This window comes from Brachyhypopomus gauderio, chromosome 6 (assembly GCF_052324685.1).
Source record: "Brachyhypopomus gauderio isolate BG-103 chromosome 6, BGAUD_0.2, whole genome shotgun sequence".
NCBI lineage: Eukaryota > Metazoa > Chordata > Actinopteri > Gymnotiformes > Hypopomidae > Brachyhypopomus > Brachyhypopomus gauderio.
This window is the reverse complement of record NC_135216.1, coordinates 30,821,209-30,847,192: the sequence shown is the minus strand read 5'-3', so window position 1 is coordinate 30,847,192 and position 25,984 is coordinate 30,821,209. Positions and strand designations below refer to the sequence as shown.

General features: G+C 41.5%; 1 protein-coding gene across 2 annotated transcripts in view; it reads left to right on the top strand.

Annotated features, from left to right (window-relative positions):
- Positions 1–16,147: 16,147 nt before the first annotated feature.
- The window catches only part of LOC143517644 (uncharacterized), a 31,063-nt gene continuing 21,226 nt past the window's right edge, over positions 16,148–25,984 (top strand). For both annotated transcript variants that reach the window (XM_077010372.1, XM_077010371.1), the window contains exons 1-6: positions 16,148–16,969; positions 17,815–18,657; positions 19,503–20,234; positions 20,558–20,602; positions 22,149–22,781; positions 23,041–25,476. In XM_077010372.1, the coding sequence (XP_076866487.1) occupies positions 16,660–16,969; positions 17,815–18,657; positions 19,503–20,234; positions 20,558–20,602; positions 22,149–22,781; positions 23,041–25,476 (4,999 nt within the window). In that variant the 5' untranslated portion in view covers positions 16,148–16,659. The remainder of the gene's footprint in view (positions 16,970–17,814; positions 18,658–19,502; positions 20,235–20,557; positions 20,603–22,148; positions 22,782–23,040; positions 25,477–25,984) is intronic.

Sequence of the window (25,984 nt, the reverse complement as noted above, 5' to 3'; positions counted from 1 at the left end):
ATATCAAGCATAAATTTAAATCAGTATCAAATCTTATCATTATTACATTATAACATGAAACATGAATATTAAATACACATAATATGGGCAAACTCTGAACTAAGCATAAAATAGGCATCTGGCGCCTACATTACCGGCCCCTAATTGTTCTAACAACAAAGCAACATAGAACAATTACCAAACTTGATTAATATATATTACCCAAGTATGAATCATATCCACGTATAAGAAATGTGCAAATTTCTGTCCCATAACTAAGATACTATTAGTAAAGTATACTAAATGTCCATTGTATACTAACTGTCCAAACTTTCATGGATATAAATATGTAATTGCTCCATCTGCGATAAAGAGAGAAAAGAAAGAGAGAGAGATAAAGAAATAAAGAGAGAAAGTAGAACCAGAGGTTGCTTAGTCTTTACCACTAGCCCAGTCAGACTCCACAAGCAGACAGATCTTTGTAATGGGTTTGTCCAAGACATTAGTCTTTGTCTTTATTTTGACGCTGCGGACCAGACCGTTCTTGTCTGGAACTGCTTCAATGATCTTGCCCATAACCCAGGAGTTTCTAGGCACACAGTAATTCACAAGAAGAACAATGTCTCCTTCCGCAAAGTTCTTGGATGCTGTAGCCCAGCGCTGGTGCTCCTGTAGTTGCGGTAAGTACTCCTTAGTCCATCTCTTCCAAAACAAGTTGGACAGGTATTGCACCTGTTTCCATCTGCGCCTAGAATATAGGTCAGGGGTCGGCAACCTTTGAGACATGGAGTGCCAACTTTAACATGTATAGTCAATGAGTGTGCCGAGTAGCGAGCCAGTTTAAATTATAGAGGGGGGGGGGGGGGGGGGGGGGGGATGGCGGGGTGGCGAACATAAGTTGTTGAGCTTGGGTGTAAATGGACACAAATACAAATTAAGTATTATATCGCTATCGATCGCCAAGTATAAATGCCTCCGCTTAGCAGAGCGTTGAGGAGCGATTTCGATTGGAGGATCGTGTTCTCTGTCTGAGATTTTTTTATTACTAATTTTTTTTTTTGCTGATGCTGGTTCATCATGTCGCGTGCCACTGATTATGCCTCCGCGTGCCAACGGTGGCACACCTGCCATAGGTTGCCGACCCGATATAGGTCGTCCTGATCAAACAATCCTGGAGGCAATGAGGGCATTGTCTTCAGCGTTAGCAAATGATTAGGCGTCAAAGCCTCTAAATCATTTGGATCGTTGGATACCTTGGTGATCGGCCGGCTGTTGATGATCGACTCTGCCTCACAGAGGACCGTAAGAAGGCCCTCCTCATCAAGGATCTGTTTTCTCACAACTGAATTCAGCACCTTCCGGATTGATCATATCAACCTCCCATGCTCCACCGTGATGCGATGCGGCAGGAGGGTTGAATGTCCACTTGATCTCATGCTGATGGAACAGATGCTGAAATTCTGAGGAGTTCCAATCGGCAACAGCTGCCTTCAGCTCACGATTGGCAGCAACAAAATTTGTCCCGTTATCTGAGCGAACCTCTTTCACTTGTCCTCTTCGCGCTATGAATCGCCGAATCGCGGTAATGCACGAATCAGTGTCTAATGACGAGGCCAACTCAATGTGCACTGCGCGAATGGCTAAGCAAGTGAATATGACTCCATACTTTTTCAAGATGGTTCTTCCACGCTTGACCTCCAATGGTCCGAAATAATAGCAACTATTATTGTTGCTTTTAGTAGTTTCAATCCTAAAAAAACGGTAAATGACTGGCAGCAGCGGCTGCCAAACAAAAACTTAAATTAAGTGGAAAAACTATAAATTTACAGAAAAATTCATTAAACATTCTGCAAAGAAATGCTGTTATTTTACAGATTTTGCCTGAATTATTATAATTAAGCACTTTAAAAAAGTGACAGCACTAATATTTTTGCTGAGAAATATCGTTATTTTACAACTTTTCCCTGAACTATTACAATTACAATTATTACAATTACAATTAGATGTGTAGTAACCACGGAAAATCCTAACTCGGGGACCACCTGTATGATGTTTATGTCGATTGAATCGGAGCAATAATGTCTTCGGCACGACCAATCAAGTTGAAAACATAAACTGACCAAAACAAACTGGACTTAAGGCAGGAGCGAGGTAGCTTTTTTACGTAATGTCAGAAAATCAGAAGGCGGGATGACCCGCAAGTCAATCAAATTACACCGCCGTCATCCATCCAGCGCTGATGAGCGCCAGTGAGAGGATCATATTTCGGTCACAAAACAGATAGCACGCGCGTGTGTGGTTTATTATTATGATTTGACGGATTTTTCCCCCCAAAAAAATCAAATGATGGAAATCGTGGTGACAGAGAACTTTAACTCATGCACTAAGCAAACCTTTTTTTTCTCGCGGACATGTCGGTACGCCGGAATTCCGGCGTGGCGCCTGAAAACTATCAGGCCTGTTCAAGGATTCAAGGATTCAAAGCTTTATTGTCATGTGCACAGTAAGGAGCAAGCTTCCCTGTACAATGAAATTTCTACTTTGCTGTAATAAAGTAATAAGTAAGAAATAAAAAAAGAATAAATGAATAAAGGATTATGCAAATATAAAAACAAAGCTAAATACAAAATACAAATACAAAATTATTTACATTGTGCAATGTAGGTTACATTAGTAATAAATATATAAATATATTGCTGTAGCCCGTAGTGTAGTGCAAATGACAGTGCAAAAAAAAGAGTGTTTGTGGGGTAGAAATCAGCTCAGCTGTTCAAGAGTCTGATGGCAGTGGGAAAAAAAGAGTTATTTAATCTACTGGTTCTGCACTTCACACTCCTGTACCTCCGGCCTGACGGTAGAAGTGTGAAAAGTCCGTGTTGGGGGTGGGTGGGGTCTTTAATGATGGAGGCGGCTCTCCTGTGGACTCTGCGTTGATAGATGCTCTGCAGAGAAGGCTATTTAATTTTTTTGTGGCTGTTTTTACCACACTCTGCAGGCGTTTGCAGTCCTTTGCAGTAGTGCTGCCGTACCACACAGTTATGCCGTTGGTCAGGACGGACTCGATGACGCAGCTGTAGAAGTTGTTGAGGATTTGGGGTGACATGCCAAATTTCCTCAGTCTCCTCAAGAAATACAGCCGCTGCTGAGTCCTCTTTAGCACATGTGTGGTGTTCTGTGTCCAGGTGAGGTCATCGCTGATGTGGACCCCCAGGTATTTAAAAGAGCTGACCCTCTCCACTTCAAAGTCCCGGATGAATTTTGGCTGATGAGTTCTCTTTAGTTTCCTCATGTCAACTATCATCTCTTTGGCCTTGTCTGTGTTTAGGGCAAGATTGTACATACACCAGACTTTTCACCTCCTTCCTGTAGGCTACTTCGTTTCCACCGGTGATACGACCTATCACAGCAGTGTCGTCAGCAAACTTCAGGATTACGTTGTCGGGGTGGGAGGCGACACAGTCGTGGGTGTACAGGGTGTAGAGAATGGGGCTGAGGACACATCCCTGTGGTGTACCAATGTTGGTGGTAATACTGGCTGAGGTCCTGTTTCCAATTCTGACAGACTGAGGTCTGCCAGTCAGGAAGTTCAGAAGCCAGCCACAGAGGGTGGGATGTAGACCGAGGGATGAAAGTTTGAGGGTGAGTTTGTGAGGGATGACCGTGTTGAAGGCGGAACTGTAGTCAATGAACAGAATCCTGACGTAAGAGTCCTTATTTTCCAGGTGGGAGAAGGAGACATGAAGGGCAGTGGCAATAGCGTCTGAGGTAGACCTGTTGGCTCGGTAGGCGTATTGCAGGGGGTCTGTAGTATTTGGTATGCTGCTTTGAATGTGGGACAGCAACACTCTCTCAAAGCACTTCATAATGCTTGACGTCTGTAGTCATTCAAGCAGGATGGTGGGTTCTTCTTGGGGAGGGGGACAATGGTAGTGGTCTTATAGCAGGTGGGAGCAGTGGATTGTCTGAGGGAAAGGTTGAAGATGAAAGTGAGAACCTCAGCCAGCTCGTTGGCACACACTTTGAGGGCCCGCCCAGGAATGTTGTCCGGTCCTGCAGCTTTGCTGGGTTTGAATCCTCTCAGGGCTTTGTGTACCTGGGCTGATGAGATGACAGGTGGTGAGGAGTGGGGTTCAGTGGTGTGTGTGTGTTTTGTGGTGGAGATATTGGGGGGCGTTCATGTCTCGAAGCGGGTGTAGAACGCGTTGAGGTCATCTGGAAGGCTGTCTGGGGAGCTGATTGTGTTGGTGGGCCTGGACCTAAAGTCTGTGATTTGGTCCAGACATTGCCACATATGCCTGGGGTCAGCAGTAGAGTAGAATCCCTCCGTCTTCTCTATGTACTGTGTTTTGGCTGATCTTATGGGCTTCTTCAGACGGTACTGTGCAGATTTGAGCTCTACCTCATCACCGGATCTATGAGCAACAGAGCGTGCACGTAGCAATTGCAATACCTCACTGTTTACCCAGGGTTTCTGGTTGGGGAACTTCCTGACCTGTATGGTGGGCACAATGTTCTCAATGCAGGTGCTAATGTACCCAGACACATACTCAGCATAGTCATTGACGTTCACGGAAGTGTCCTCAGTGGTGGCTGCGACTTTAAACACATCCCAGTCAGTTGTTGCAAGACAGTCCTGTAGAGTGCTCTCAGCCTCAGGTGACCACAGTTGAACCTGTCTACAGATGGGATTTGACTGCTTGAGTCTTTGTCTGTAGGCAGGATACAGGAACAAAGAGATGTGGTCTGAGTCTCCAAATGGGCGGGGTGCGGCCTTAAGTCCACCATGCACGTTGCTGTAAACCTGGTCCAAGATGTTCTTGCCACGGGTGGGGATGTTCACATGCTGTTGATATTTTGTTAGTACAGTCCGTAAGTTGCACTTGTTGAAATCACCAGTGACAATGAAAACAGCATCAGGATGAGCCGTCTCCAACGCGCTGATGATGTCATAGAGCTTGCTGAGTGCCATTGTGTAGTTAGCCCGTGGTTGGATGTAGACCGCGCCTAAAAATACACACGTAAATTCCCGTGGAATGTAGAAAGGGCGACATCTCAGCAGTAAAAACTCTAGATCTGGAGAACAGTGCTTGTAAACAGTCTGTACATCTTTGCACCACGAGTTGTTGACATACACACACACGCCCCCTCCAGTTGTTTTACCGGAGGCTGCAGTCCGATCACACCGGTGTAGAGAATGAGTCTCCAGCTGAATGGCGGAGTCCGGGACGTTCTCTAAAAGCCAGGTCTCAGAGAAAATCAGAGTGCAGCACTCTCTTACTTCTCTCTGTGATATGATTCTGGCTCGTAGTTCATCCAACTTGTTTTCCAGAGACTGGACGTTTGCTAGTAATAGGCTGGGCAGCGGTGGTCGACTAGCGCGAGCTTTTAGCCTAGCATGTAGCCCGCTTCTCTTGCCTCGCTTGCGTCGCCGTCTCTGAAGCGCTATCCTGGGGTCCGCGATCTCACGCAAGGTCGATGCTTCGGGGCCTTGACGGGAGTAGCGGTGGTTGCTATAGGAGCGCACAATGAGTTGTAGCTCCGGTGGAATATGTCCAGTAAAGTCTGGTATGTCCAATAATGCCTGTCTGCTGTAAGTCCGTAGTGCATGGCATTTGTGTACTACGTTCAAAACAAGAAATAAAAACATACAAGAAAGGAAAAAAAAGCGAAATAAGTAAGATCCAGGAGCGGAGCAAAGCAAACACGTTTGCCACGGAGGGCGCCATGATGCAGATGCAGGTGGTGTTATATTGTCGATTTACGTTTCTATGCATAAATAAGAGCTAGACTTTTAATTATCCATCACAGCAAACAGCACGGAATTATCTATGTTCAAAGCCACACTGGCTCAAGGGTGTTCATTATTTTAAATAAAATACACACTGGCTATACCGAAGTTCACCTCTGACCACGACTTCGAAGTATTACAGCAGTATTATGTCTAAATATCTAGTTAGGACAAAACTAGAGTGCTCAATGAACTAAGTTATAATCACTGTAACTCCCGAATATCATCTGTAGGGTCTTTATGCGTGTGCAAACGAGGGGAGTCGCAATTTGGCATAACACGTTCATTTGAAATCAATTCTCTGTGCTTGCTACTTGCATGTACTAAATTAAAATGAGCACTTTCTTCTTTGATTTACAACTTTGTCCTACCACCTGATTAACTTTCTGTTCCACCCCTGACGGGTGAAGAAACATCTACAGAAAAGCCGCACATCATTATAAGTCGCATGGTTCAAAGCGTGAGGGAATAAGTAGCAGTTTATAATCTGGAAAATACGGGTAGCAATCGCAGGGGCTCCGCTGTGGCATGTCGAGGTCGCTTCGCTCTTCAGCGCTGTTTGCAGGGTTCATCCACCTTTACAAGGTGGAATTCAAGCACATGTACGGAACTTTCAAGGTCCATTTTCAATATTTTCCAGCACCTTCAGCTTAATTAAGTTAAGCACGTAGTCGTCTGTAACTGCACCAGCCTCAATTTGAGTGTTTATTTCCTCTTTTATTCTGTCGTGAAAAGACATTTCTGCTGCTTTCAAGTCCAACTACGAGCGATTGCTTCTGACTGGAGTCTAAACCCTGTCCCAAATTCAGGCGAGCGTTCCTATTGGACAGTGATTAGATTTAATTCTGGCATGAATACAGCGCTGAAACACACAGTGGAATACAATGACGTTCAGTTGATTGCATTTCAAGGTGGCTTTTACTTTTCATTGTGGCACGTTTTCATCACATCAGGGCTTAATGTGAAAATCTCGTGATCATTACATTTAAAGGAGACATTTATGTCTGAAATACCGTACGGTGAAAAGCAATACCTCTGTGCCGTGATTACATTTCGAGCTGTATTATATTCAATTCTGGCACAAATTCAGCGTTTTGAATGCAAATTCTTGAGTATTGTTTTTCAATAAAGAGATTGAGTGCAGTGAAATGTAATGTAATAGTTTTTTTGCATTTCATTTTGGCACGTATTCTGCATGTTTGTATGGAAAAGCAATGCATTTTGTGGAATGCATTTCCATTTTTGCCTAGTAGGGTTTACTTTTCAAATTGGCACTGTTTCCTCTCCATAGAAATTGTAATGTATTTAGTTTCACAACAAAGAGCTGTCTGACTGAACAGTTTGCTTGTATTACGTTAACAAATAAATTTACAAATAATACTATGCAGCAACACAAACGTAATGTCAGGAGATACTGTAGCGACTACTACTCCTCACGGTGAATTGCCTAAAGCAGGGGTTCTTAACCTTTTTCACTGTGCAACCCCCTTTTAGTCTCCAGTAAATTTAGCGACCCCACCCCCCCCAATTACGTTCGAAAAACTCCACAGCTTTTGATTGCAAACTCGAGTACTTTGTCTGCAAATGGCGTAGCAACTTGGAGGGCATGATACTTTCCGTGGCTAGAACTTTGCCACAAACAAGACACCAGGGTTGCCAACTCTCACGCATTGAGCGTGAGACACACGCATTTGACCGTCTTCACACGCTCTCACGCCACACTTCCGATATCTCACGCCGAAATAAAATCTAGTTTATTTACCTCTGATCCATATGTATGATTCAATGAGTTACTAGTTCGCTCTGGCGCCAACCACCGGCGATTGATCGATCGCGATATAATACTTAATTTGTGTCCATTTTACAGCCCCCGGTAACAATTTACACTCGACACCCCTCCAAGTTCAAATCTCACTCCAAGCGATCTTGAAAAGTTGGCAATCCAGCCTGGACGAGCGGAGCCACAACGTGCATGCGTGACCATGAATCAAGACTCAGAATGAGGCAGTCTGATTCAATAAACTTAATGAATGAAATTGTCTCATTCTGAGTCTTGATTCAGGTTCGCGCATGCACATTGTGGCTCCGCTTGTCCAGGCTGAGTAAAGAATAACAAAGTGTAGCTCCGAACTTGATTCGTCGCACATTTAACTCAGAAAACACCTTAATTTGTGTCACATTCGCGACCCCCCTGGAAGTACGTCGCGACCCCCAGGGGGGTCGCAACCCCCAGGTTAAGAACTCCTGGCCTAAAGGACACTTGGCCACTCAAGGAGTCTTAGCCCTTTAAGTGACACTGGGGGTGGAGCCTGCGTGCGCCAGGGTTGCGTTATCAATAAAGTTTCACTCCTCTGGATTTTTGGATTAAGCAGTTTCTGCCTCGGTTACCGAACCTGCTTCAATACATTGTTACTGTTAAAAATGCACTTCCAATAAAGTGAGTATTGAAAAAAAAAAATTTGCTACTGAATGTAACTACTAAAGTAACTTGTAATCTAACGTAGTTACTTTTAAAATCAAGTGTAACTAAGTAACTAAGTTACTTTTAAAAGGAGTAATCAGTAATCGGATTACTTTTTCAAGGTAACTAAGCCATCACTGCTCACGATCCAACACAGATTGAATAGACACAGTTGAATGATTTATTTGCATATACTTTTGTAAGTGTTTAGATGTCGATTGTCAAACTGTAAGTAGATATCCAATATAATTGGATAAATTATATTATATATTCATGTTTTAAGAATACATGGGTTAAAGTTCTTTTTTGGGGAAAAAATCCGTCAAATCATAATAAACCACACGCGTGTGCTATCTGTTTTGTGGTCGAAATATATTATTCTTATTGGCGCTCATCAGCGCTGGATGGATGACGGCGGTGTCGTTTGATTGATTTGCGGGTTATTCCACCTTCAGATTTTTGGACATTACGTAGAAAAGTGACCTCCCTCCTGCCTGGCTGGATTATACTTTCGCAAGTGACCATAGCGCGTGACTCCGCACACCTCGCGCAAACCTGCGCGAACGCCGGAGGCTAGTTGGCGCGTCATTCTTTGGTAGTATAAAGAAACACCCCTCAAAACAGGGGAATGAACATGTACCTGATGAATTTTAATGTTGCTTTGTGTTCCAGGTTTGAAAAGTGCTGGAATTTAGGCTAAAGTACTTGAAAATGCTTGAAATTGTAACTACTTAGTTTCACAACAAATATCTGTCTGACTGAACAGTTCTCTTTACGTTAATACGAACCTCTTGTAATTCCAGGACGAAACATGAGAGAACGTGAAGACGTTAAGATTGGACGTTTTGAAAATAAACAACCATTAAATAATGTGATAAAAAAGCGAATAATTTCGAATCATTTCGAGTATATGTGTAAATATTTAACTTAATTAACTTTAACGTTGATCCGTGCGTCGTAATCGGAACTTGGTGTTTGGTCTGCGTGGCGGAAGAATACACGGTTATGCGGCTCGGGACCGAGGAGGACGGCATCAGGATAGGATAACTGCGTACAGTACGTTATTCGCATAATCCTGAAAACTCCCCAGTTCTGAAGTCTTTATAAAAATAATGAGCAACATACCCGAATGAGACAGTAAATTGTTACTGATACAGGACTTTTATCTTTTCGTCTAATGAAGTACCTTATTGAACATGAGATCACCAAAACAGTATAGAAGTCAAGTGAGTTTATTTGGAAGCAGTTAGAAGACAGTGTGAACAGTTGTGAACATAGTTTCTCATAGTTTTTTTTCTCCGTCATACCTTTTAAAACTCACCAGGATTCACTAAATTTGACTTGATCTTTAAAAAATTTTCTGGAAGAGGACCCCCAGATAACTCCATTATATAAACATTTATGTACATTTATTGCTCAGGTGTTACATTTTGTCGCTCCTTATAATAATAACAATAATTTTAATAATCTTATTATTAATAAAAATGCAAAAATAATACAAAAAAACTACAAAAATAGAAATATTGTATATAAATATAAATTATAAATATAAAGAACTTGATCAAAGTTGTCTCATAAAGGAAATGGTGCAATGGTGTAACCCGGTTACTCCACAGGACATTTCAAATTGAAACCAAATTTTGCATGCATTATTGTGGACGACTATGTAAACAGTTGACCAGTGGCGGACTTAGCAATTTGGGGGCTCAAGGCAAATTTAGCTAGCATCAACATTAATATGCGAGAAATAAGTCAGCTAATCAGGGGGCCCCTACAGTGGGCTGCAGTGGGCAGGGCCCAAGGCAGTTGTCTAGCCACGCCTCTATGCAAAGACCGCCTCTGCACTATTTTTGAAATTAACTTGAATATTTTATGATGATTTATATTTATTAACATTTTACTGAGGTCATACCATTTGACATGTTCAAAATGGCTCCAAAAAAGGTGGTTACACCAGTAGACATACCAGATGTTTGACTTGGCAGACATTATTCCCCATGTTAATGGAAATATTCAGAACTGCAATGTTTCTCTATTATTATTTGATATTAAAAATTAGGGGTGTGACTAGATCTCGCGTCACGAGATCTTGCGAGATGTAACTCAGCGAGATTTCTCGTTGCGTTCTAAATCTGTCTCGTGGGATTTGTGATCCAGCAAGCAGCCAGAATGACGTTGGAAAATACAGGTATTACTATTGAAGATGCCCCCGCAACTTTCACATTGTTTGTTTGGCAGCATTTTGGGTACCCGGCGGAAATGATAAATGGCAAGAGAGTGACTGATAAGACACGGACCATATGCAAACATTGTATGAAAATAATGCCGTGCAATGCGGTTAATACGAGCACGATGCAGAGACATTTACAGCACCACCACAGCTCAGTACTCAAATAAACACATCTCACTTGAACAGAGGTAGCAGGGACAGAAAGGCGCTTTGGCAAGTTGTGACAGCAAAGGATATCGGGAGCAGTGTGGGGATGCTAATATGCTAATGTTGACATGCTAATATTCTTAACAATGAACATGGCAGTGTAGTTGCAGCAAATTCAGTGACATACTTGGTCAGGCTCTGTTTGCACTATTTGTACTCTGTATTGACAGAGAAGATCTTTTTGTTTTGCACATAATACAGTGAGTCCCCGCTTAACGACGGGTCTGGTTAATGACGGACCAGAGTTATGACCAGAGACCGTATATATAAAAATGCTTTCTGATGGACTTTTCAGTCTCTAACACCGTTGTTAAGTGGAGACTCACTGTAATATTGTTTGCGCTTGAAAAAAGGAGAAATATTTTATTTTATTTTAACTTTTATGAAATTTTACATTTATTTCAATTAATAGAGGAAGAAGTTTATTAAAAGTTCATGCTTACATCTTGCATGTTAAGAGTTATAATAAAACATTTCAAAATGCATGTGCAACTCGGTTAAATAAAAGTCTGTTGTCCAGTCATATAATTTGTCATTTTAGTTTTCTTAAAATCTCGTCTCGTCTTGTTCTCGTGAACCCAGTATCGTGTCTCGTCTCGCATCGTGAGCTGAGTGTATCGTCACACCCCTATTAAAAATATTTGTTTAAGATTATGCCAGTGTATTTCAGAGGCTGTTTAGAATGTCATTACACATTTTTTCAACAATTTATATTCTTGGTGCTGCATTTTTATGGTTACACCATTTAGACAATTTCGCCCTTTTTCTCTCTATTATCTCAGAACGTAATAGTGAGAGGGGGCGTATATAAATTAAAAACAAATAAAGCAGTCTTATTGCCCTTCTTTTATTTGAACATGAATTTTGCCCTAGCGTTCTTCAACACTAGAACTACCAAGCCCCCTGCTTTTGACAGAAATACCTTTCACTCCCAACTCATGTCAAATTACAGGAGTTGGCAGGTGTGAAAAGCCCTTCTTACCTCCAGTGTTATGTAAATGAGGCGTGTGTCAGCTGTGGGTGGTTGCTGTTGACACACCTTTCAATACACATCTTTGGCTACCTCATGAGACTGCAAGCTCTCTTGCAAGAAGTTTGCTCATCTCAGGACCATATGTATGAGATTTGATTTGTGAAAGGTTGAAATAATGTGAAATTGACACAAACATAATATTTGAATTATAGTGGTATATAGGTGGCATATTGATTATTCAAAATGGCTCTGTTTTTTTTTACCTTATTTTAAGTAGTTTTTGTCTTTTGAAAAACTGCCAATAGGTCAGTACTTCTCAAATGGTGAGGAGTGAGGGGGGCGCAAGACGCTGTCAGACTTCAGTATCCATCCATCCATCCATTATTTCTTTAGCCATCTCCTGCCACTAGGTGGCAGCAGTGATCAAACTAATTAACAGGCAGTGTATTTAATCTGGTAGAAGAAGTCAACATACTGCAGCCAGGTACGGACAGAGATGATGGAAGAGGAAAGGAGAGAAGAGATGGAGAACTATGTATTAACGAAAAGAAAAATGACGGAGATGCCAGAGGCACGTAGATCAAGTGATTGTAGCTCTCAGAAAAAGTCCCGAAAATATAATGAAACCCTACTGAAAACACTACTGAAAACACCAAGTGCGCATGCGTTAACTAAATTCCTTAGTACTGTTTACCATTAGCGTATATCAATAAAGAAAAATTAGTTTGTAATAAGTTACATCTGAACATCTGATCTGTGCCTGGAATGAAGGATTTCAATAAAATCTACAGCCACAGAATGAACGTATCTAATTAAGTGATCACTTAGTATAGGGTAGCCAGGAAAAGGTTTTTCAAAAACAATCTGACAGAAGTAGTCACACAACACACTGGGATACGATACTTTGCGTTGTTTATTCAGTTCAGTGTCCACGATGCTTCTCTCTGAGTGAGACATGGGGCAGAATCAGCACACACACACACACAGGCTCTGCTTCTCCCTCGCTCTCTCTCTCTCTCCCGCCAGTTCAGCATTCACGATGCAACTCCCGTTTTTTCTTTTAATACATACAGTATACAGCCGAAAGGAGAAAAGGCCAAATGTATAACTTACCAATATAAACCAGCAATGCTAATTCACTGTCACAATATAAACATATTTTAGTGCAAAGAAAAAAAAAATTCACATAGAAATGTGCATCCCAGCTACTAGCACTTGGCTAGCTAGATAACCATTAACACCGTTGTACGACTAAGCTACGAGCGAAAGCATAAATAAAATGAAATGAGAAAAAAATAAATTACAAGTCTTTCTAAGCGGCTTTTAGATTATAGAACTCCAAATAAACCACTTTTCCCAACAGGAAAACATTCCTGAGTGAGACATGGGGCAGAATCAGCACGCGCACACGCACACACACACACACACACACACACACACACACACACACACACACACAGGGTCTGCTTCTCCCTCGCTCTCTCTCCCGCCTGCACGAGGCATAAAACAATGGATGACTCGACTCCATTGGACGTGTAACGTTTTGCCTTACAAATTGATGAGGCCACTGACAGCAATAAAGACTGTTTATTTATTGCTTATGTCCATTTTGAGATGTCAGGGTCACTGTGTGAAGACCTGCTCTTCTGTAAATATGTACGAATGAGGGCAACAGCTGAAGAGCTCTTCAAGCTGCTGGAGGGTCACCTAAATGAGCACAGACTGAAGTGGGAACACTGTGTTGGTGTTTGCAGTGATGGAGCACAGACCATGGTGGGGACAAGAAGTGGGCCGCAAGCCCTCATCAGGAGGGTCTCGCCAAATGTAAAGTGAACCCACTGCGTCATACACAGGGAAGCACTTGCATAACGGCAGCTCAGCCCCGAACTAAATAAGGTTTTAACTGATGTCATCAGCATCATCAACTACACTAAAACAAGACCACTGAAAACACGACTCTTCTCTGTGAGGAAATGGGAGCAGACCATAAAGCTTTGCTGTTTCACAGTGAAGCACGGTGGTTGTCGCGAGGCAAAGTCTTGTCACGAGTGTATGAGCTCAGAGAGGAAATCAGAATGTTTTTGGAACAGGAGTGCATGTATGAGTATGCAAATAAGTTCAGTGATGAACAATTTCTGCTGAAACTGGCGTATCTCAGTGATATATTTGAAAAGCTAAATGAACTAAATGTGCAGCTTCAAGGCAGAGACAAACACCTCCCTGACCTCGCAGACAAAATCAGCGCTTTCACTCGAAAGTTGGAGACATGGGGCAAGCGACTTGACCAGGGAAATACTACTCCATTTTCAAACATGAGTGAGTTTCCAGGACTAAATGACTCTGATGTGACCACAGTGATTCCATGTCTAAAGCAGCACATCTCATCACTAAATGGACTTTCCTGTATAATTATTATTCTCAGTATAACAATAATAATAAATTTTATTTAAAGCGCCTTTCATAACACCCAAGGACACTGCACAGATAAAATGGGAGAAAGGTCAGGTACAGCAGTAAATAATATAAAACAATTAAGAGATATTAAAAGCAGTCCGAAACAGGAGTGTTTTCAGTGATGTGCAGGAACGAAGGGAAATGGGTAGCGAGTTCCAAAGCTTTGGGCCAACAACACTGAAGGCTCGTTCACCGAACCCTTGTAGCCGGACTGGAGGAGGAGTATGACTGGGTGAGGGATCCATTCAGTGCGACAGCAACTGAATTCAGCTCTGCAGAAGAGGACCAACTGATTGACCTGTCCTCCGACTCCACCCTAAGGCTGAGGTTTGCATCACAGACACTGAGTGAGTTCTGGCTGGGTGTGGAAAGGGAGTACCCTCTCATTGGAGAGAAAGCTGTGAACATCCTATCTCTGCAAGATTGGCTTTTCTGCTGTGGCTGCACTAAAAACAAAGTACAGATCCCAGCTTAACATTGAACAGGAGTTAAGAGTAGCAATATCAAGTTTGATGCCTAGATTTGAAAGGATGTGCAGTGCAAAAAAGTCTCACCCCAGCCATTAAAATACACTGAATGGACTCATCTCCTTACCAAATATTTGCATGTCTTTTATTTTGTTCTACTTGATTTACTGGGCATCTGACAGTGATTGTCAATTTTACTGAAGTTGAATGTGTTCATATAAAACAGAAAAATGCAGTGAAATAAGTTTGTGAAAGTTAATTGTGTTTTATATTTTTTAAAAGCCCAAACTGATGTATCTGACAGTTGTCAGAAATGTTAGATTAAAGGCTTTTTAATTGTTTTCCTCATGGATAAAATGTTCAGAGAAAGTTAATTCAAATTTAATAAATCTTTTTCTGTTCTGATAAGCTAAATAACAAGCAATGTTGTTGCAAATTTTGCACAAACAAATGTTACAAAAATATTGACTGTTTTCAAAAGATAAGGTTATATGCAACCAATGTCGATAGTTTAAAAACTTTTGAATGTTGTGTTAAGATAAAAAATGCACATCCCAGTGAATCATTTGCACTTTTAGTTTGTGTTTTCTTTTATTTGTGTCAGATTGAGCAGTTATACTTGAATAAATGTTATAAATTGAGTTAAACATACTGAAATTGGTAATTGTTTGAAGTTTGTAGCTAATTTTATTCTGTTTTGATAAACAGGTGAGATTATATGCAGAATGGTGGTGCCAGAAAGTAAAACTGCAGTTTGTACAGATAAATAGTTAATTATTATCAGGTTCTCAATAGTGTTTCAATTCAAGGGGGGTCGTGAAAATTTTTATGTTCCCTAGGGGGGGCATGACAGAAAATAATTGAGAACCACTGCATTAGGTAAAGATATTTTTACATAAATGTATACAAAAAACCCTCAGCTTGAGCAATTTTAACTTATTAAAATGGTACTTTTTGCAGTGTGTCTCTTCCAAAAACACAACACCCCCCATCTTTGGAGGACAACTTTATTTTTATGTAAGGATCAAAAGAACAAATAACAGACCGTGATGTATGTGTATGTGTGAGTGTGTGTTTATGTAAGTGCAACATAGGATAAATGTACAGAATGTACTTACCAGCAAGGGTAGAAAGTTGCGACAACATTCCCCCAGAGGTAGGCAGAGAAAGACCAGGGAATCCCACCCACCCACGGCCCCTCCAGGAGCAGTGGAGTCCCAGGGCCGCACTTCCTTGTGTGTAGGTGTTGGTGTATATGAATGTATGGTATGGAATTTTCTCTCATTTTGTAAGAGCTGCTGCTCCAGCCTGCTGATATTCAACATGAACCGAGTTATGTTGGAGGTTCACGCAAGGTGGGCAGAGTCGTGCGCTACGGTCACTCGCGAAAGTATAAACCAGCTTTAATGAACCGCAGCTGACTGACACTACCAACAAGAGTGGGTGTGTCCAACAAGAGTGGGGGTGTCCAACAAGAGTGGGTGTGTCCAGGGCGCAGAGAGCTGCGCCCCTGTAGAAATGCGCCCATGGTCATGGTTCATAAACTGTTGTTTAATTGTTTATTTGTTTATTTTTTTAATTCAAGTGTCTGATCTGAGAATTGTTCTGCTGGGGAAGAATGTTCTAGAGACCAGCAAAGTGGGAAACTTCATCCTGGGAAGAGACACGTTTGAGACTGAAGCTCCTCCTCCTTCAGTAGAACATCACAGTGAGAGAGTCAGAGGACACGTGGAGGGGAGATACATCACCATCATCAACTCACCCCTCCTGCTTCAGACTGAACTCACTCAAGAGGAACTGACTCAGAGAGTGAAAGAGTCTGTGTCTCTGTCTGATCCTGGACCTCATGTGTTTTTACTGGTGCTCCAGTCTGATAAATTCACACAGAAGGACCAGGACAGAATCAGAAGTGTCCTGGACTCTTGTGGTCCACTGGGTCTGAAACAGTCAGTAGTGGTGACTACAGGTGAAGACCAGGACACAAGAGGATGTTTATCTACATTCATCAGAGAATGTGGAGGGAGACATCACATATGTGAGGACACATCTACATCTAATGAAGATCAGGTTCTTCAGCTTCTGAAGAAGATAGATGAGGTGATGGAGCAGAACAGAAGACATTTGACCTATGAAGTGACTGAAGCACCTACACTGGAGGAGAAGCAGTCAGGACCATCTGGGAGAGGACCAGACCAGACCACTGAACCAGACCAGACCACTGAACCAGACCAGACCACTGGATCAGACCAGACCACTGGAACAGACCAGACCACTGGATCAGACCAGTCCACTGGAACAGACCAGTCCACTGGAACAGACCAGACCACTGGAACAGACCAGACCACTGGAACAGACCAGACCACTGGAAAAGACCAGGCAACTGGAAAAGCACAGGCACATGAAGATGGAGGTAGGGGAAGTGGGGAAAAAGGAAGGATTTAAGGGTTTAAATCCATCTTAAACACAGATCAGAGTACATTAAAGCCTTAACTGTTTTTGAAAAGAGTATTCAGTAAGCAGTGATGTCTAGTTGGTAAATTGAACATTCAATTTATTTAGCACCTTTTAGGGACCCAAGGTCGCTTTACAATTTATTAAACTGATTAGGTCAACTGATATTTTTATAGTATAATCCATATAATGATATCAACAAACACATGTACAATCGCTAAAAGAACATTTTAAACTGTGTATCTGCCTGTTGTATGTTGCATGATAAATGAGTTTCCATTTGATGTTGATCATCTGGAGATGTGTTGTGTTCTACGCCGGGACAAAGCCAGAACATACTCAGATTTGAAGCTGGTGTATGCTTCAGAAATACCCTTGAGAATTAGAAATTGAGTTTCCACAGCAAACACTGAATACCAAATATTACATGAGCAACAGATTGCAGATACCTGATACTTCTGAGTAGTTGTAGGTTTTTAGCCATTTATAGCTTGTTCATCACCATATGATGGTGAAATAAAAAAGTTTATGGTGAAATTCTTAGCTATGAAATATTTAAAATACATCACTGTTATTTAAACAGTATTCAGGTTATGAATCTCGAATACATACTGATACAAAAATATCTGAAATCAGAGTCTTTGTTTACTACATTATACACTTTTGTTACGTATGTATTGATCTCGGATAAGAAATTCCAATATGAAACATCAGGTGAAAGGTCTGTGGACATGTAAATAATAAAAATGTCAAAATGTTTTCCCCCTTGTTATATAATGCATGTTTCCTCCCATGATCTTGTAGTGTCTGATCTGAGGATTGTGGTTCTGGGGAACAATGTTCCAGAGACCAGCAGAGTGGGAAACTTCATCCTGGGAAGAGACGTGTTTGAGACTGAAGCTCCTCCACCTTCAGTAGAACATCACAGTGAGAGAGTCAGAGGACACGTGGAGGGGAGATACATCACCCTCATCAACTCACCCCACCTGCTTCAGACTGAACTCACTCAAGAGGAACTGACTCAGAGAGTGAAAGAGTCTGTGTCTCTGTCTGATCCTGGTCCTCATGTGTTTTTACTGGTGCTCCAGTCTGATAACTTCAAACAGGAGGACCAGGACAGAATCAGAAGTGTCCTGGACTCTTGTGGTCCACTGGGTCTGAAACAGTCAGTAGTGGTGACTACAGGTGAAGACCAGGACACAAGAGGATGTTTATCTACATTCATCAGAGAATGTGGAGGGAGACACCACATATGTGAGGACATATCTACATCTAATGAAGATCAGGTTCTTCAGCTTCTGAAGAAGATAGATGAGGTGATGGAGCAGAACAGAAGACATTTGACCTATGAAGTGACTGAAGCACCTACACTGGAGGAGAAGCAGTCAGGACCATCTGGGAGAGGACCAGACCAGACCACTGAACCAGACCAGACCACTGGACCAGACCAGACCACTGGATCAGACCAGACCACTGAACCAGACCAGACCACTGGAACAGACCAGACCACTGGATCAGACCAGTCCACTGGAACAGACCAGACCACTGGAACAGACCAAACCACTGGAACAGACAATTCCACTGGAACAGACCAGACCACTGGAAAAGACCAGGCAACTGGAAAAGCACAGGCACATGAAGATGGAGGTAGGGGAAGTGGGGGAAAAGGAAGGATTTAAGGGTTTAAATCCATCTTAAACACAGATCAGAGTACATTAAAGCCTTAACTGTTTTTGAAAAGAGTATTCAGTAAGCAGTGATGTCTAGTTGGTAAATTGAACATTCGATTTATTTAGCACCTTTTAGGGACCCAAGGTCGCTTTACAATTTATTAAACTGATTAGGTCAACTGATATTTTTATAGTATAATCCATATAATGATATCAACAAACACATGTACAATCGCTAAAAGAACATTTTAAACTGTGTATCTGCCTGTTGTATGTTGCATGATAAATGAGTTTCCATTTGATGTTGATCATCTGGAGATGTGTTGTGTTCTACGCCGGGACAAAGCCAGAACATACTCAGATTTGAAGCTGGTGTATGCTTCAGAAATACCCTTGAGAATTAGAAATTGAGTTTCCACAGCAAACACTGAATACCAAATATTACATGAGCAACAGATTGCAGATACCTGATACTTCTGAGTAGTTGTAGGTTTTTAGCCATTTATAGCTTGTTCATCACCATATGATGGTGAAATAAAAAAGTTTATGGTGAAATTCTTAGCTATGAAATATTTAAAATACATCACTGTTATTTAAACAGTATTCAGGTTATGAATCTAGAATACATACTGATACAAAAATATCTGAAATCAGAGTCTTTGTTTACTACATTATACACTTTTGTTACGTATGTATTGATCTCGGATAAGAAATTCAAATATGAAACATCGGGTGAAAGGTCTGTGGACATGTAAATAATAAAAATGTCAAAATGTTTTCCCCCTTGTTATATAATGCATGTTTCCTCCCATGATCTTGTAGTGTCTGATCTGAGGATTGTGGTTCTGGGGAACAATGTTCCAGAGACCAGCAGAGTGGGAAACTTCATCCTGGGAAGAGACGTGTTTGAGACTGAAGCTCCTCCTCCTTCAGTAGAAAATCACAGTGAGAGAGTCAGAGGACACGTGGAGGGGAGATACATCACCCTCATCAACTCACCCCACCTGCTTCACACTGAACTCACTCAAGAGGAACTGACTCAGAGAGTGAAAGAGTGTGTGTCTCTGTCTGATCCTGGACCTCATGTGTTTTTACTGGTGCTCCAGTCTGATAACTTCACACAGGAGGACCAGGACAGAATCAGAAGTGTCCTGGACTCTTATGGTCCACTGGGTCTGAAACAGTCAGTCGTGGTGACTACAGGTGAAGACCAGGACACAAGAGGATGTTTATCTACATTCATCAGAGAATGTGGAGGGAGACACCACATATGTGAGGACATATATACATCTAATGAAGATCAGGTTCTTCAGCTTCTGAAGAAGATAGATGAGGTGGTGGAGCAGAACAGAAGACATTTGACCTGTGAAGTGACTGAAGCACCTACAGTGGAGTTTAAGGAGGAGAAGCATTCAGGAACATCTGGGAGAGGAGCAGACCAGACCACTGGACCAGACCAGACCACTGGAACACACCAGACCACTGGACCAGACCAGACCACTGGACCAGACCAGTCCACAGGAACAGACCAAGCTCATGATGATAATGATGGAGGTAGGGGAAGAGGGAGAAAAGGAAAATTGAGTGATTACAACCTTTTGATCATAATATCTGAATTGAGACCTTTTAAATCTTTGAAAATTATAAATTCTGTAAACTGATTAAATGTTAAATAAAGAAATGAACATTTTCAAGTATGTTATATAATGTATAAAAATCTCAATATTAATAATAACAATATTAGTTTATTAAATCTTATCTTAAATATCAGAGTATCTTAATATCAGAGTATGTTGTATGTCAGAGTATTCATGCCTGTTGTTGTTGTGTTTAAGGTAACAATATGTGTTTATATTTTATGTTTTTGTCCATTAAAGTGGTCAGGATTCACAAACGAAGTCCAGATCTTCAACATCCCAATAGTAAGTAGTAAAACGTTTTTAGGTTTTCTAACGATTCTGTTGCGGACTTGGGTGAAGTAGGACACAAACGCGTAGAGACCAGGGTTGCACTTGCAGTAGACTGTATATTTAATTTAGAACCCAAAGACAGATGACCAATTGACAAACTCCCGACACGGTGACGAGACCGACGAGGCATTCTGGACAGACCACGTAACACTGGGATTACATCAACTCACTATAATACCTAGATATAACAATATTAAGACAGAACAATGACATCTCTTAACATGGTGACTTGATGAACGAGGCAGTACATAATACATGTAACATGGCCAGTAACACTCTTTACATGATGACCAGATCACCGACAGTACATAAAACACATGTAACATGGGCAGTAACACTCTTTACGTGACGACCAGATCGCCGACAGTACATAACACATGCAACATGGGCAGTAACACTCTTTACGTGACAACTAGATCACCGAGGCATTTAAATAAACCACATAACATTATGGGCGGTAACAACTCTTGAAACGGTGACCAGATCAACAAGACATTAGAAACAACCACGTCAGTAGTCTTTGATAATTCGCGAGTGAAAGGGAGAAAACACCTAGATTTAGAAAAGACAAACGAAACTTTAAGTATTCAACTACACAGGACTTTGCCCACGTAACTCAAAATTAGAACACACGCGGACATGAACCTTAATATAGAAACATTGACAGACAGGGAAATCAAAGGAACAAACACGGGGAACGACCAAATATAACAGGGTTGCGAACTAGAAGGACAACGTTTCACCAAAGGCAACGACCAACCCCGAAGGAGACAGACACACGATAACCATAACAACATCACTTGTAATAACCAGAGACAGAACAGACTGATAAAGACTGAAACGAAGACTAAAGTGAATCGACTAAAATCTAGAGCACTGACAGACGGCACTGGACTGGACTGGACTGGACTGGACTGGACTGGACAACCTGGAAACGCGGAGGGCATGAAACAACGATCGCCAAAGACCGTGTCCTAACTAAGGATTTAAATACCCACTTATTTAAACAACAATGAGGTACAGGTGAGACCCATAATACCAAGGGCTGGAACTAGGCGGTGCAAAACACTAAAACCGACGAATAAACGCAAGTAAATGGGGGGGGGGGGGGGGGGGGCGGAGTAACGCGTTACAGGTTTAATGTGATTTTATGACCAAGATATTAACAGCTTACAGTTCTTATGGATGGTGGCTTAAATATGCATCTATTATGAGAAACACGTACATGGGATATTCAAGGCAAAATTTACAATGGATGACTGTGTCCACTTTGTACAGTAACAGAAGATGAGGTAATGAGATGTATCCACATTGTCCAGTAGTAGTGAACCCTAATCTAGGGTTTAACCTACCTGAACCTGCACATTCAGATAACATGAAACAGCGAACGGATACTTTACAATCTGACAGACCAGTGCAAACACAGCTTATTCCTTTAAAATTATTAAACACTATCATTTCATGCTTTAATTTTATGGTTTTGTTTCTTTAATTTCAGTGTGTCCAAAGTTGAATCTGGTTCTGTGTGGGAGTGATGCAGCAGTGAAGACCTCCATATCAGACCTCATACTGGGCCAGAGAGAGCAGAGTCCAGATCCCAGATCAGTGTGTGTGAGGGAGGGAGAGGTGTGTGGACACCTGCTCACCCTGGTGGAGATGCCAGCTCTCTACAACACTCAGCTCTCAGAGGAGGAAGTGATGCGTGAGACTCTCCGCTGTGTCTCTCTCTGTCATCCTGGAGTCCACGCTTTCATCTTCATCACTACTGTTGGTCCCCTCAGCGATGAAGACAAAGGAGAAATTGAGAGAATACAGAGGATCTTCAGCTGTGAGATCAACAACCACACCATAGTCTTCATCACTACAGAGACCCCGTGTGACACTTCACAGCTGTCTGAAACATCTCAAGAGTTTATTGACACCTGTAGAGGACGCTACCATGTGATATCACCCAGATCAGATCCATCAGAGTTACTGCAGAGGGTTGAACAGATGGTGTTGGAGAATAAAGGAACCTGCTACACTACAGTGACGTACCTGAACACACAGATGGAGGCAGGACTGAAACACCAGACAGACATGAGGAGGCACATCTGTGAACTCAACAGTGAGATTCAGAGATTGTCTCAAGGTAACAACAATATTAACATATTCTATAAATGTGACTGAACAGTACTGGAAACTCTACGAAGCACTAATAATTCTAATACATCACTGTGAGTGGAGAATCTCATTTTAATGCAGTAAAATACTCTAAAAAGAACTGAAATTGTAATGTGTTCTTTTAACAGGCATTTTACAACCGACTTTGTTTTGATTAATTAATGCTCTTAGTATTTCTTTTTATGTATTGTGCCAACATTGGAGTGTTCTTTACAAATTCCTCACAGCATTAAGAGCCAGCAGTCATAATCTCCGCATCGTTCTACTGGGGAAGACTGGAACAGGGAAGAGTGCTACAGGAAACACCATCCTGGGGAGAGACGTCTTTAATGAGGACACAGGATATGAGTCAGTTACCAGAGTGTGTCAGAAAGAGACAGCTGAGGTTAATGGAAGACTGATCAGTGTGATTGACACTCCAGGACTGTTTGATACTGAGTTGGATAATGAGAATGTAAAGAGAGAGATCAGTACGTGTCTCTCTATGATATTACCAGGACCTCACGTCTTCCTTCTGGTGATGAAGTTTGGTCAGCGGTTCTCAAAAGAGGAGAGAGAGACTGTGAAAATAATCCAAGATATATTTGGTGAAGGATCTGTAAGTTACACCGTAGTGTTGTTTACCAGAGGAGATGATTTGAAGGACAGGAACATTGAACAGTATTTTAGAAAACCTGGATCTGAGATTCTGAACCTCATTGAACAGTGTGGGAACAGATACCATGTGTTCAACAACAACATCAACTACACCAGAGACCACTCACAGGTCACCACACTCCTGGAGAAGATAGACGCCATGGTAACAGAGAATGGAGGGAACTACTACACTAATGAGATGTTCCAGCAGGTAGAGAGAAAAATAAAAGAAGAACAGGAGAGAAAACTGAAGGAGAGAGAGAAGGAGAGAGAGAGAGAGAAAGAAGAACTGAAGATCAAATATGAAACAGAGATAGAGAGGATGAAGATAATCATACAAGAGGAGAAACAGAATCAGTATGATGAGAGAAAGAGAAGAGAGGATGAGTTTAGTGAGAAAGAAAAACGACTCAGAAGAGAAATGGAAGAAAAAGATGAACAGCAGAGACTTGCTGCTGTTAAAAAAGAAGAAGAATATGAAAAAAGAAGGAAGGATTATGAGAAAAAGACTGAAGAAAAGGAGAAAACATTGTACACAGAGATAGAAATGCAGAGGGAAGAGTTTAAAAGACAAACACATGAGGATCAATTAAGAAGAGAAAAGGAGGATGAGAAAAGGAGGGAGAGAGAAGAGAGAGAGAGGATAGAAAGAGAGAAGAGGGACAAGAGTCAGAGGAAGGAAAGAGAAGAACTGAACGATGAGATCCAGGAACACAAGAGAAATCTGAAGGAGATACAGGAACAGAGTGAGAGAGAGAAACAAGAACTGAAAGCTACATATGAAGAAGAAATTACAAGGTTAAAAAACACTTTACAAGATGAAAGACAGAATCAGTATGATGAGAGAAAGAGAAGAGAGGAGGAGTTTAGTGAGAAAGAAAAACAACTCAGGAGAGAAATGGAAGGAAAAGATGAACAGCAGAGACTTGCTGCTGTTAAAAAAGAAGAAGAATATGAAAAAAGAAGAAAGGATTATGAGAAAAAGACTGAAGAAAAGGAGAAAACATTGTACACAGAGATAGAAATGCAGAGAGAGGAGTTTAAAAGAAAAACACATGAGGATCAATTAAGAAGAGAAAAGAAGGATGAGAAAAGGAGGGAGAGAGAAGAGAGAGAAAGGATAGAAAGAGAGAAGAGGGACAAGAGTCAGAGGAAGGAAAGAGAAGAACTGAACGATGAGATCCAGGAACACAAGAGAAAACTGAAGGAGATGCAGGAACAGCGTGAGAGAGAGAAACAAGAACTGAAAGCTACACATGAAGAAGAAATTACAATGTTCAAAAACACTTTACAAGATGAAAGACAGAATCAGTATGATGAAAGAAAGAGAAGAGAGGATGAGTTTAGTGAGAAAGAAAAACGACTCAGAAGAGAAATGGAAGAAAAAGATGAACATCAGAGACTTGCTGAAGAAGAATATGAAAAATGGAGGAAGCATTATGAGAAAAAGACTGAAGAAAAGGAAAAAATGTTATTCACAGATATAGAAATGCAGAGAGAAGAGTTTGAGAGACAAAGACATGAGGATCAATTAAGGAGAGAACAGGAGGATGAGAAAAGGAGGGAGAGAGAAGAGAGAGAGAGGAGAGAACTGGATGAGACACACAGGAGGGAAAGAGAAGAATTGAAAGCTGAGATCCAGGAGCTGAAGAGAGGAGATCAGAGTAATGAGAGGAGGAGAGGAGAGGAGGAACAGAAGAGATCTGATCTAGAGGAGAAACTAAAACTTACAGAGGACTCACACAGGAAGGAGAAAGAATCAAATAATCAACTACTGAAAGAGCTGGAGGTGAAAGTTCAACAGGAAGTAAAATCTAGAGAAACACTCGTGATCAAACATCGGGAGGAAATGGAGGCAATGAGGAAGACTATAGAGAAGGAGAGACTGGAATCAGAGATGAACAGAGAACAAGAGAGAGAAACCATAGAGGAGGAATTTAGAGAGAAAGAACCACAACTGATCCAGCAGAAGGAGGAAAAGGAGCAAATCAGAGAACTTGAGACAGAAATAACCAACTCAAGAGCAGGTAATACTTATATATTATTATATTATAATAATAATAATAATCTCTTATTAGTCTTTGATACTTTATATCGCCACGTTAAGAGCAGGTAGTAATATGTAAGCACTAATGTTGGAGATCTTCTAATATCCTCCAACAGCTGGTTCCATTTAGAAACTGCGTAATATCTAAATGCTGTTGTGACGGTGCAGAAGCAGCAGGGGGCAGTAATGGTGTTGTCAAGGCTTTATTGTCCATAACAAGCAAAAGGCGTAGACACGCAGATCAACTAAGAGCAATAAACACAAGTGAAGCACTCGAGGTGACAGACTCACAGGGGGCAGCACTCACAGGTCAGGATGGAGGAATATGCAGCACTGGATGACAGGACCTGTAGGCACTTATAGGGAGGAGAGGAATGTGAAGAATGTGACACAGGTGTGCTGCATTAATACTCCAGTGACAGACAGCGGGAGTGGTGTAGAGGGGGTGTGTCGGGAAATGGGCATCAAAAATCCACCACCATCTCTGC